At 39.6% G+C, this 13308-nt stretch overlaps 1 protein-coding gene across 1 annotated transcript in view; it reads left to right on the top strand.

Moving 5' to 3' along the window:
* The window catches only part of lca5 (lebercilin LCA5), a 19449-nt gene extending 8783 nt beyond the window's left edge, over positions 1–10666 (top strand). The window contains exons 4-8 of the mRNA XM_053643731.1: positions 1–67; positions 197–293; positions 513–646; positions 6315–6546; positions 9601–10666. The exon at positions 1–67 is cut by the window's left edge and continues 71 nt beyond it. Of these exons, the coding sequence (XP_053499706.1) occupies positions 1–67; positions 197–293; positions 513–646; positions 6315–6546; positions 9601–10325 (1255 nt within the window). The 3' untranslated portion in view covers positions 10326–10666. The remainder of the gene's footprint in view (positions 68–196; positions 294–512; positions 647–6314; positions 6547–9600) is intronic.
* The last annotated feature ends 2642 nt before the right edge of the window (positions 10667–13308 follow it).

Raw genomic sequence — 13308 nt, 5'->3', positions numbered from 1 at the left:
CCACAATGCCCTACAGGAAACCCAAACACTCCGGGAGGAAATGGACAAGCTGTGCGCCAAACTAAAGGTACCTGAAGATGCAGAAGATAGCTGGTCATATAGCTGGGCACATACACAAAGAACACAACCACTGTTGTAATGCATGTGGAGCTTTTATTGACTCTGGTTGGTTTATAATGGGGTTGTTTTTTTTTAGGAGAGAGAAAAAGAGCTGGACACTAGGAACATTTACGCTAATCGAATGCTGAGAGGGGCTTCAAAGAAAGATTTAGAAGATTCCACCAGGAGGAAAGGTACAGAGTCTGGAGTTGCTTGGTAAACTGTATTTTAAAAAAAAAAATAAAAAATTTATCTGCTTAGAATGAATAGCGACCAGTTAGCATTGTATAAACAATGGCATGCTATTAGATATATTCCTGTTTTTAAGGAAGTACATATGAGAGGGTTTGGGTAAAAGATAAGGATATGATCTTACACTTTCCACGGTTTTATATCTTCTTTTGTATGTTCAGGTGCTGGTACAAGCAGAAGTATAGCAGTGCAAACTGAAGAGCTCTGTCTAGACTTCCCCTCTCCGCCTCTTGCTATCACGAATGGCAGTGAGCTTTCCTGTGATGACCAGACGGATGACTATCTGTCTCTGAAGGCAAGTCTCTTTCACTGAAGCAGAATTTACGATGCGCCTAGATTTAACAACACTTATTAATTTCTGTGAAACTTTCAGCCTTTAGCTGATTGGGGTGTCTAAAGTGTCCGTAGTGTATGAATGGGTGTGTGAGTGTGTGTGTGATTGTGCCCTGCGATGGACTGGCACCCTGTCCAGGGTGTACCCTACCTTGTGCCCGATGCTCCCTGGGATAGGCTCCAGGTTCCCCGTGACGCTGAAAAGGAGTAAGCGGTAGAAGATGGATGGATGGATGGACTTTCAGCCTTTAACGCTTCCCAGTAGAGCTGCAACAACTAATCGATAAAATCGATAATAATTGATTATGAAAATCGTTGTGAACGAATCTCATTATCGATTAGTCGGTCTGCGCACGGCACGGGGGAGATTTACTCATTACGTTACTTCTGTTCCGAGAACACACTTCGGAGAGTAAATACTGTAAAGTTGTGTCCAAGTACTATACACATATACACTTATACTATACACTGTGTACTCAACCGTCTAGTGTGTGGATTTTAGAAAGGTAATATCATCTCAAATAGAACACTAGCGGGTTTTTTTTTACTAACCAGAAGTATAAGCCGCTTCCTAGGCGACGGCGCATGACGTCATAAGCACGCTAGCGTTAGCAGACACCCAGAATCACCGACAATGTCTTTCTTCAGTGTACTTTCTGTCAGCGTTACATTTTATTCCCAACATGACCTCAGTCACCATCAGACGGAGCCGAAATCGTCTCGTGACTGAGGAAGAAAGTGTGTAACCTCCAAGTGCTCTACGGCAGGGGCGCATTTTAAACACCGTGGAAATCATACTGGAGCACGAGGACAAACTTATGTTTATATCCAAAATGCTCCACTGTGTGTAAGGGGCAGGGGAAACTGGTGCAAGCTGCTTAAAAGGTTTAGTTTAATTCCAGTTTCTTGTCATTATATGCTGTATTTGCACGCTCGCAGTGTAAATTCTTTCGTTTATTATAACGGACGTGATGTGTGAGTAACGAGGCCGCGTTGCTGATCACGCACAGTGTAGAAGTGCTGATACACAGTGGGAGCGCGAGTAAGATCTATAATGTCTAATTAAAACATTATGATCAAAAGTAAAATAATATGTCTAAAGACAGCGAGTAACAGAAACCATAAGGTGCACTGAAAGTGAGTTTTTATTATTAATTTAGGACTGTAGTTTAATTCAGTGCTTTTTGTGCATCCATAAACTTAATGTATATTTATGCAGTTTTTTTTTATGGATGCACAAAAAGCACCGAATTAACCTAGAGTCCTAAATTAATAATATATATTCTGGTGTGTGTGTGTGTGTGTGTGTGTGTGTGTGTGTGTGTGTGTGTGTGTGTGTGTGTGTGTATTGGGTTCTTTTCAGTTTTGGGCAAACAGCTGTGTAAAGTTTTAGTCTGAAGTCTATATTTGTAACACTCAGTTTGTGGATTTTATTTTAAATAAATGATAAAAGGTACTGAAAGTTCGCCCCGCCCCCATCCGATTAAGCGATTAATCGGGAAAAAATAATCGGCCAACTAATCGATTATGAAAATAATCGTTAGTTGCAGCCCTACTTCCCAGTTATTTGTACCTTTTGAGATGTCTATGGTAAGAAGTAACGCTGCGTTCGAGACGAACTTGTAACTCCTCGTCTACAACCAGTACTAGCTCGATAATTTCAACTCGTCAACTTGGCAACTACGGTCTTCTCGACTACCAGTTCCTTCCCTGTTTACAGCGTGACCTCAGCTCACCATGGCCGTGCACACCGAACAGTCTCTACTTTTAAATGAGTTCTTAGCAGTGTAAGATTGACTATACTAATCATCATTTTGAGAAGGTAATCATCATTCGCGTTCTCATTAACGTTAGCTGACTGGCTTGTTGCTAATGCTACTTGCTATTGTCCTGTGTTGTTGCTGTGCTGCAATTTCAGTCTAGAATGTTGCATGAATGTTTTTGAAGTTCGCTATAGTACACCGGTGCCAATAGCTACTCGGGCATCCATGTTTTTTTAGTTTTTTTCCCACTTCGAATCAGCATGTGCCAAGGTGGGATATTACAACATTACAGTCGTTACATCTTGTCATTACAACTTGCAAATGAACATAATTAAGCATAATTAGCTCTTTTTTTGCAGCATTATGGTTCAATTTTTGCCCATTCCTCTCTACAATTCCCCAAAGTCACTAGGGTCCCCTTTCAAAAATCCATTTCAAAGTCAGGACATTGGCTAGGCCACCTGGGGTTTCATGTCGAAGGGATTAAATTCTGCTCTAATATGTCTCGGTACATCACTCCATTCATGTTTCCTTCGATGACGTGTAATGCCCCAGTAGTGTTTGCAGAGAAACGCTGATTCCTGATGCTTCCACCTAGCTTCATTGGTAGATTAGCAACGCAGGCTAACTGTACTAGTTACATAAACTCACCAGAGGCACCAATGATCTCTGATACCTCGTTCCAAGCTTTATTTTTCTTCATAAAATCTTTATACAAGTTTGATGAAAGGTTGTATATGACATGATAAGATGAAACCACGGTTAAGAGTTTTTCTTCGGAGCAGTAAATGAGAATTTATTGCAGGTAGGAAGTAGAGGTCAACCGATAGTGGATTTTACCAATAGCGATAACTATGTAGGGCGGTACCTGCCGAAAACCGATTAATCAACCGATAGTTTTTAAAATTGATACTGAATGAAAACCTACCATTCAAAGTCAAATATTGCTGAGCTTTATTACAAAAATAAACAGTACTGACTGGACCCTGAAAATGGACTGGACCCTGAAAATGTACTGGACTTTTTTTTTAAATGAAATAAATACATAAATATTAATATATATTAACTATTAATAAATATTAAAGTAAATAAAAGATATACATCCAAAATGAATCAAAAAACACTTCAAATAACACAACAAAATTTCACAGTGATAGTTTTTATTTCACCTCTAGAGGCCGCTCTCGTCCTGTATAATGACAGCGGACCCTTTTGCGCAACCATTTTGGACAATAACCGGTAGTTCCAGCGATCGGTTATCGGTGTCGATTCATCGGCAAAACCGATCAATCGGTCGACCTCTAACGAGAACTAAAGTTGTGAGTGGGGAACTGAAGGAACGTCTGTCCACATGCACCATAAGACTGATTTGAAAATGTTGTTTGGATTTGTTGTGTTATTGCGTCACACAGTACCTAATTTGCATAGAATTGAGCGAATCTCAATCCCAGCGTCGCTTGTCGAATCGTCACCAGTCGCTTTGTCACTTGGTTGGGTGAATGTAGGGTAAAATGTACAACCTTTAAACCAAAGAAACTACTGATCGTGCTAAACTCAATTTAAATTCTTTGTGGCCAACCTGTAACAAAGTTCCTAAAACATTCATGAATTCTAACTTTTGACCTCAATAAAGAAACAGCATTTGGAAGAATAGAATAGTATGTGGAGGAACAGATTGCTAACAGCTTCTTTCTTTTCACAAGCTGTATTACAGAACAGCAGTGGCAGAAACAGGATCTGTAGGATTCATTCGAGATCTGTAGGTTTTAAAGTGCATCTACTATGGTTTTGAAACGTGCCTAATTTTGTTTTAAAGGTCTCATACAATAGAATTACATGCATCCAAGGTCAAAAACACTTTAATGTGCTCATAATTGAAACTACAGCATTACCTTTTCCCCCCCAGTGTCACAAACGACTCGTTCAATGATCCGTTCTAAAGGATTCGTTCTAAACCTTTCCTTTCAGAGAGCATACTCTTCTCTGATTGGACAGATGTCCCAGTCTGTTGTGATTGGTCGACCACTGTCAGCGTGTGTCGGAAAAGGAAACGCCCACTACCATAACGAGTTTCAGCTCCGTCTGTTCACGAGCAGCTGATGAAGACCAGAGGCGGGGCTTTTTGTTACAAACCTACGTAGGTTAGTACAGGAAGTAAAGTCTGGAATCACTAACGAATCGTTTCAGCTGTTCAGAATCGGTTCCTTCTTTTAGGAGTCAATAACTTAGTTTGTGGTACGCTTTGATTTGTGAAACTTGGCAGACGTTTTTATATTCACAAACAGCTCTATAACACACTACATGAAAGGTAATACTTGAAAAACCATAATAGGTGCACTTTAAAAAAGGTTAAGTGTAGTTCTATAGGTTTTACACAATAATGAATATGAGAGCTCCCAATGAGAAACTCCTGCATCCATTATCGCAAATAAATGTTAACATGTAATCTTACCATGGTGCATAATTGCTTCACAGTAATTGACAGTTCTAATGTAATGACACATTTTGTGGAAATTGTGCAAAATAGTGTTTCTATTTTTTTCCCCCATAAGATGAGATAAAAACTTTTATTGATCCCACACTGGGGAAATTCCCTGTAAGTTTATTTATTTATTTATTTATTTATTTATTTATTTATTTATTTTACTCGCTGTTGAATCACAAGTCCCGCTCTGAGTCAGATTCACGGAATAAAGAACGGATCCGAACGCATGCCTTGCTACATCCCATCATGCAACTCTAATTTACCTTCTAAACATAAAAAAAGAAAAGCTTTATGCACGTCATTTTTTTCAGCTGAAAATTTGTGCAACGTACAAACTTGTGCCCTGATTTTATTCAACAATTTGAACAGTAGCCTGGTTAATTCATTCATCCTGCTGCACGAAACAGAGCCCTGAGTTAAAGATAGCTCAGGATTAGGATTAATCCGAGGATGAAAATGGTCACGTTATTCTCCAGCACTGTTTTCTAAAAGGCTTAATACCACAGCGCTGTTGAATTCTTGATTCGGATTGGTCAGAAGGCGTTGATTAATTTCCTATAACAGCAGCCCTGACAGTATTTCTAGCTATAGGATTATATTACACGTGCTTGTTCTAATACATTATTGTTTCTATAGCAACAGCTCATTCACAGTGACACAGATACGGCATAATCTAAGCCTAACGATAGACAGATTAAATAACAGGTTGTTCTTTAACACAGAAAAACATATCGCCGTTGATATGGTGATGTTTTCTGGAAGAAGACCTTTTAAATAACATTTGTGGAAGGAGTCTCTAGTGTCTCCAGGAATCTCCATTTTCCTACAACAGCCTGCCCCGTGATGTTTTATTCCTTACTTAGCGTACATTTCTATTACACATGCAGTTGATCTCGTACTTAATCACTGACCAAGGTCCCAGCAGTGGTAGTTTGGCAGTGCTGCGGCTTGAACGTATACGTATACGATTGTGTGCTTCCAAATTTGTGGTAACAGTTTGGGGGAAGGAACACATACAGGTGTGATGTTTATTGGTGTCCATAAACGTTTGGCCATATAGTGAAGAAATACACTTCTATATCAGACACTTGTGCTTCCTCTGTTTTAAAAGCCACTCGCCGCTACTGGATTGCACCGATTCCCTTGATTTGGAGCAAAACATGTTATGAGTGCGACACCTCATTTTTTCCCCTTATCTTTACGAGAAAGGATGCTGTACTTCTCTACAAGTGCACACGTCCAAATCTTGCTAAAAGCACTGCGTACATCAGTGGAGGATTTCCGTCATAATTCTGTGCACATAAAACTCAGCATCTGTTTTTATGACTCTTTTGGGGTTTTTTTTTTTTCCTTCTCTCTCCTTTCTTCAAATATTCCATCAGGAACGTCAAAGCAGTGAGCAGAGACATACGGAAGCAGAAGAGCAAAGGATTCAGGAGACGGTGCGAGAGCAGGAGGAAGAAAGAGCAAAGGAGATGGCGGAACGGGAGAGAGAGACGGACAGAGTTGCGGAAAGAGGGCGAGAAATTGAAAAGGAGATAGAAAAGTTGCAGAGGCAGAGGAAAAAATTGGAGTTCGATCCGAGCGAAGCGAAAGGGACGAGACCGAGAGACGGTGAGTCACTGAGAAGATTTTCCTTTCATAGAGGTTCATAGTGTGGATCTGATGCGACGTTGACGTTGTTGAATTCTGTGGAAACTCTCCTGCAATTAGCATACAGCGTATTAGGATCTAACTTTTACGCGTTCTCTTTCTAACGTTCATATGCTCGGCTACATGACACAACCGAGGTACGTATTGGTCACATTTGGTGCTTTTGTTCCTCGAGGCTGCAAAACAAACGACTAATTTTATGGCAAAATCGCTAAAGTCTTTTAGTAAAGTTGCGCGTAAATGTTTGCGTAAACCAAATGAACTAAAAGTTTCCGCTGGATTTACAAAAGATCCAGATACGCTGATTTTCTTTGTATTTGCGTGTGGATGTTGATGAATGCTAATCACCTGTAAATCACCTGCACAGCTGATGTGTCTTTGGTAACGCCCACAAATCTCCATAAAGGTTCATGTGCACAGACGGCTGCGAGCACGAAAGGAACAGCAGGGTAAAGCCTGAACAACTGAAGTTACTTTTAGTCCCTGACCTAGTGAACTAGCATGAGGATGTTTTTGATAATCCGAAGCTCTTCTGTAATTCGCTGTGGATGAGAGCATCTGCTAAACTGCTGTGACATCATAAAAAATACGCTATTTAAACTCGACAGTATCTTCCAGATTTAAATCTGCACTGAATCAAATTATAAAATCATAAACATCAGCAAATTATATGATCAAAACAAAAGCAAATTATATGATCATAAACATCAAGTCGGTGTTTACATTAGTTAGTCTTCTTATGTGTAAATTTACACACAATCAGGAGCATGAGTAGGAACGTTTTGTTTTTTTTTATTATTATGAATTTTATGATCAGTTTCCTTGTGTAAACGCTCATACTGATGATTCACGTATAAATCCGTATTTATACGTCTTGATAAATAAGGCCTGTTGTTTACCAGTGTACATAATGTCAATTTTTGAAATTAGTGAAATGAGAATTCCTGGCTTTAGCACATTCGCCTCACACCTCCAGGGTCGGGGGTTCGATTCCCATCACTGCCTTGTGTGTGTGTGTGGAGTTTGCATGTTCTCCCCGTGCTGCGGGGGTTTCCTCCGGGTACTCCGGTTTCCTCCCCCAGTCCAAAGACCATGCTGATTGGCATGTCCAAAGTGTTCGTAGTGTGTGAATGGGTGTGTGAATGTGTGTGTGATTGTGCCCTGTGATGGATTGGCACCCTGTCCAGGGTGTCACCCGCCTTGTGCCCCGTGCTCCCTGGGATAGGCTCCAGGTTCCCCACGACCCTTAAGGATAAGCAGTATAGAAAACGGATAGATGGATGGATTGAAAATTCCTGGCCTGAAGCTGAAGCCGGGGTTCAGTAGTAGATCTGAGGGATGAAATATCTGTAGCCAGAAACTCAACAATGTCAGCTGCAAATACGCAGCATCATTCTGGTAGATGTGTATTTGAAAATATTGTCGACTCAGCACTGTAAGGACGCTCGATGTGCTCTTTTAGCCTCCGAAATCCATCATCCATCATCGACGACAAAGGCAATGAAATCCGTTATATTTTTTGTTATACTTTGTGCTTTGGCACTGCCAATTTGCTTTTTTTTTTTCCATAATTTCGGAGTCTAACGGTGTCTAACTTTTTCAGCTGAAAATGTTTTAAAGGATGTTTTGAATTTTGGTGCGTCTCTAATTGATATCTAAAATGTTATGGGAAAACCACGGTACAGATTTACTGCGATAATGCATACATTAGGTGCCATGGCATATTTGCACACCGCTATGAGAACCTTTCTTGGTTTAGGTGTGGAAAACGGCATGAGGTTTATATTGGATGTTAAATAAACGACGCATTAAAAGAGCCATTTCTTCTAGTATCATGTGACCGGTTGCTTTATTCCTTTGGGTGTTGTTAACTCTGAAGACAAAACGAATATTAGAAAATGGACAACATTTAATCGGTCTGTAAATTCTGCATGCTCTATTTGTGTCACCCTTATACTGTAAGCAGGTGATGGGGAAAGTCAGACCAAACTCAAGAAAACAGTTCGCATTATATGTGAAATTTTCAATGGAAACTTGACAAACCCAAACCTTTTCCCAATTAGGCAACGCTTATCACTTATAGTCACAAGTCACTTTAATGCGAACAGATGTACACTTGCTCATTCATGCAATTATCCAATCAGCCAGTCAAGTGGCAGTAGCTCAGTGCATTAAATCATGGAGATACAGGTCAAGATTTTCAAGATAACGTTCACATCAAACATTAGAGTGACATCGGAACGGTTCGAGTATGAAGACCAGGCGACAGTCCAGTTTTGATGATCTTGTGCCTAACGTAGCCTCCGATTCCCCAGATCCCGACGTGGGCTCCCTCAAGGTTTGACACATTGCGTCATGCTTTTCTGCTCACCACAGCTGTAAAGAGTGGTTATTTGAGTCACCAGAGACTTCCTGTCAGCTTGAAACAGTCCTGCCATTCTCCTGTGTCCTCACTCATCAGCAAGGCTTTTCTGCTCACAGAATGGACAATACAAATCCCAGGAGATCAGAGAGCAGTTTCTGGAATGCTCAAACCAACCTGTCACCAACAACCGTGCCACGTTGTTCTCTGTTCTGTTGTCTGTTGTAAACAATAACTGCAGCTCTTGACCTGTATGATTTTATGCATCGTGCTGCTGATACATGATTGGTTAATTGGATAATCGCATGAATGAGCAGGTGTACAGGTGAAAAGTTATTTATTTATTTATTTATTTATTTATTTATTTATTTTAATCTCAAATAGACGAGAAGATGAACATGAGCTGCTGATAGAAAATTGTCCAGGCTTCTTTTAAAATATTTGCATTTGAAGCAGCTTCGAATTCTTTGAATAGAAATGTTAATGTTTAAAAGTGCCATCTGGGTTTACTGACATACACAGGTAGTAGAGTATAAGCAAAAGCTGTGGAAATAGAAGTAGGACAAAATCTCTCTAGCATGTAGACATAGACACGTGCATGCCTGTCCTTGCATGTGTGCATATTCAAATACCTTATTTGTCCCTTGTGACAGGGTGGGATCGAGATGAAGAGGACAGGAAGAGGCGAAGTGAGTGGCAAACTGAGGAAGAGGACGGTAAAGATAAAGAGCCGCACTCGAGCGAGCAGGAGATCCAGGCCAATCAGGAGCGTGCAGAGGAAGAGCGCAGACGAAAAGACCAACTTTTGGCCAAAATGCATGAGATCGACATGCGAGCTCAGGCACAGGACTCTTACTTGATCCATAACGAAACAGGAAGCACTCACACGCCTCCTCAGAATCCGAACACCTCCATCTTCAGCTTCACAGAGCCTCAAGAGTATGTGAGCACGCCCAAGACCGGGAATAGGGGCAGAGCTCTGCGATCACAGAACACCACTCAGGATCTTGACCTCACGTTTGGCAGCTACGCTCCGTCGTTTGGTAAACCTCGAGCAGGTCTCGGACGCCGGAGCCCTGTGGACCAGTCGTCAGGAGACAAGAATGGAGGGATGGACCTCAGTGGGCTTGCCAAGGAGAAGAAGTCCAACCTCATCCAGCAGCTGTTCGGGTCTGCATCCTTGTCAGCGCCGCATGAGTCACCCAGCAAGATGGAGCTCCTGAGTCCTCCCGGCACAAAATCTTCATCGAGTGGACGCAGAAGAGACGCAGAGACGCCCAGCAGGCTGAAAAGGACCACGCTGCACGTCTCCGAGAGTGGCCCGGCCGTTAGAGCCATTACGACACTCGAGGATGACATTGAGGAAGTCTTGCTATGAAGAGGCGTCTCAACGAGAGCGTTCATTTTCTGAAAACACCGAGAGAATGAGGAAGTCCAAAATACTTTTCTAGACAAAGCCGATTTTCGTTCTTTTAAATGAAAGCCAAGCTCAGGTTGTACCAAGCTGCAGAGCCAGATTGCCTGGAAGTCACTGAAATAAACGGCAACCATATTTAATCTTTACACATGGTAAATTTCCATAGCCTCCGTTTACACCAAACAGAAACGACCTCAGAAAATATAAGCACCTGAAAACCAAACACATACAGTATACTTGGCACAAATACAGACCTGCATGTAACTTTTCTATGATTAGGAAATAAAGAGGTCTTAGATTTATATATATTTTTTACACTTTGTTATCTTTATATATTTAAAGATGAGTCTATGAGTAAAAATATATTTAAAAAGTTACATTTCGGGGTATTAACGGGTGAAATGGAAGATTTTCCCCCAGATATCCAATAAGCACGGGACCAGAAAACCCATTCAAATGCAGATGATCCGTCTCGGATCGCTTCCAAGCGATTGACTGACACATAGCTACATCAGAATTTTTTTATTTTCTTTTTAAATAGACACTGTAGGATTTTATACCAAAATGTCCTTATTGAATACTAGTACACATTTTATTATTCCCAACAGGGATATTTACGGGCAGTTTACTGAATTTATCTTCAACACGGACAGATTCACCTGGTTATTCTTGTTATTCTTATCTTTGAGATACCGTATGATTGATTTCCCTGTTAGTTTCCGCACTGCAGTGATTGCACTACATTTATAAACCACCAAATCCCCATTATCAAAGTTATTATATTTATTATTGACTTCTTTATAGTTATTATCCTGCTTGCTATGTACCTTGAACTAAATTCAATCCAAGCCTGAGTTACTAAATACAAGCCAAGCTATAAATAATATCAACTTGACCCTGATGTGTAGTGTTGGCAGAAAGTTCAGGAACAAAACGCTTTAATATTTACGTTGACATTTATTCATTTAGCAGACGCTTTTCTCCAAAGTGACCTACAAATGAGGAAATACAAGCAAAGCGATATATCAAGCGGAGAAAAATACGAGTAGTGCTACCGTACAAGATCTTTTAATTGCGTTCTAGAGGAGCAAAGGGCACAGAGTAGAGGTGTAAGAGCCAGTGTAAGTGCAGATTGTTATTTTATTTTATTTAAAAATAATCATTTTTAAGGAGTGACCAGGGGACTAGTTCGGGGTTAACTGAGTGTTCGCGGAAGAGGTGGGTCTTTAGCCATTTTTTTTTTTTTTTGAAGATCGTGATGGATTCTGTTCATGAATTTCATTCCACCGCTGAGGGTGGAATATATAGCCAGAGTGTTATTCTACACATTTAAGCAATAAGCATAATATTTGCTTTAGATCATGTCCAGTGTGTTCAGAGAGGGCGGGTGGAATTTATTTGTATTTATTTTACAGATAAAGGGGTCCCCTGCTCTAGACCGATCCATTTAAACACTAATATTTTTACAATTACAAGTCTGACCACATCTCCACAGCACAGCAAATATCCAACATCTGCGTGCTGAGAAGCATCCTAACTAACCGTGTTTAGTTACATGTGTTTGACTATATTTTTTACTATTATTTTTGCACTATATATCACTTTTGGGAAACCATTTTCCTGAATGTATGAAAGTAGAGAAAGCATGAACCACCATGTTTTTTTTTTTTTTTTTTTTGTTGTTGTTGTTGTTGTTTGTTGTTTTGTTTAATGAGTTACATTGAAAAAAATTCATTCATGCATCAACATGTTTAAATTAAGGGCAGAATTTCCACTTAAGTAATATATTTAGGTTCATGAAAACGTAAATGGGTAAATAACGGCGGGTTCGTCTTGAACTCTGATGTTTAAATAGAAATGTGTTCATTTAAAAACTTTATTTATTGTAGTAACATGAACATTAATTCAATATGTAAAAGCTACACAAGGCCATAATGACTTTTTAGAAACAAAAGTCTGAATATTACATGGATACAATTACACACTATTTACTTAGATCCATGTTCTTCTCTTCAGGTGGTATATTATATTTGTAGTATAATGTTTACTTAGTCAGTAACCAATCAATGAATTAAAATACTTAGATTAAAATCATCCTGTAAATCCCCAAATTGTGGATGTTCATAAACTTTATGGTGAGCACTTGTGAAAGACTTATGTGCTGTTACTGATGTATTTTGTATCAGAGACACGTTTCATGCTGGCATTTATTTAACATATCTCAGGGGACGTACTGAGCGAGAGCTGAGTTACTATGCACTAAAGGTTTATATGAACTTGGATTTATATTTATATAAATATTAACCTTTAAAGTTTGTTGTTTTTATTTAAAAAATACACACACACACACTGTGGGGTCTAAAAATCTGAGAGTACTAGTGAAAACGCTTCTATTGTGCACTATTTTCTAATTTAATACAACAATTTTCATTACAAACTCTATTACTGACAGCAACTTGAGTGAAAAGGAGAATCTTGACATGAATTTCAGAGTTTTTTTTAGTATTCGGTACGTCCCCGTTTTGCTTTAATGCCGGTGCGGACTCGAGCTGGCACGGACTCCACTAGTTTGTGTTAAACCTTATGAACTATTTTGGATCAAATCCATCAGAATGTCGTTAATAGAAGAGATTAGACATGAAGACACGCTGACCTTTTGTACAAAGCAGTTAACATGGTCAATATCACACATTTGCTTACAATTAAATATGGACCTAGAGAAAGTGCAGAATCTTAAGTATTAAATATTCAAGATATTGAACATTTACTTTCATTGTTTTAAATATTTCAGAATTCTAAAAATCCCATATTTTCAGACATTTGAACCCATATATAATATACGTACAGACTCACTACCGGTCAAAAGTTTGTGGACACTCGACTGAACTGTTTCTCACGATCGTTAAAAAGCTTTCGATCTGAAGGTGTGTGATTAAACGTGTGA

This window comes from Ictalurus furcatus, chromosome 15, assembly GCF_023375685.1.
Source record: "Ictalurus furcatus strain D&B chromosome 15, Billie_1.0, whole genome shotgun sequence".
NCBI lineage: Eukaryota > Metazoa > Chordata > Actinopteri > Siluriformes > Ictaluridae > Ictalurus > Ictalurus furcatus.
This window is presented reverse-complemented; position numbering and strand designations above follow the sequence as displayed.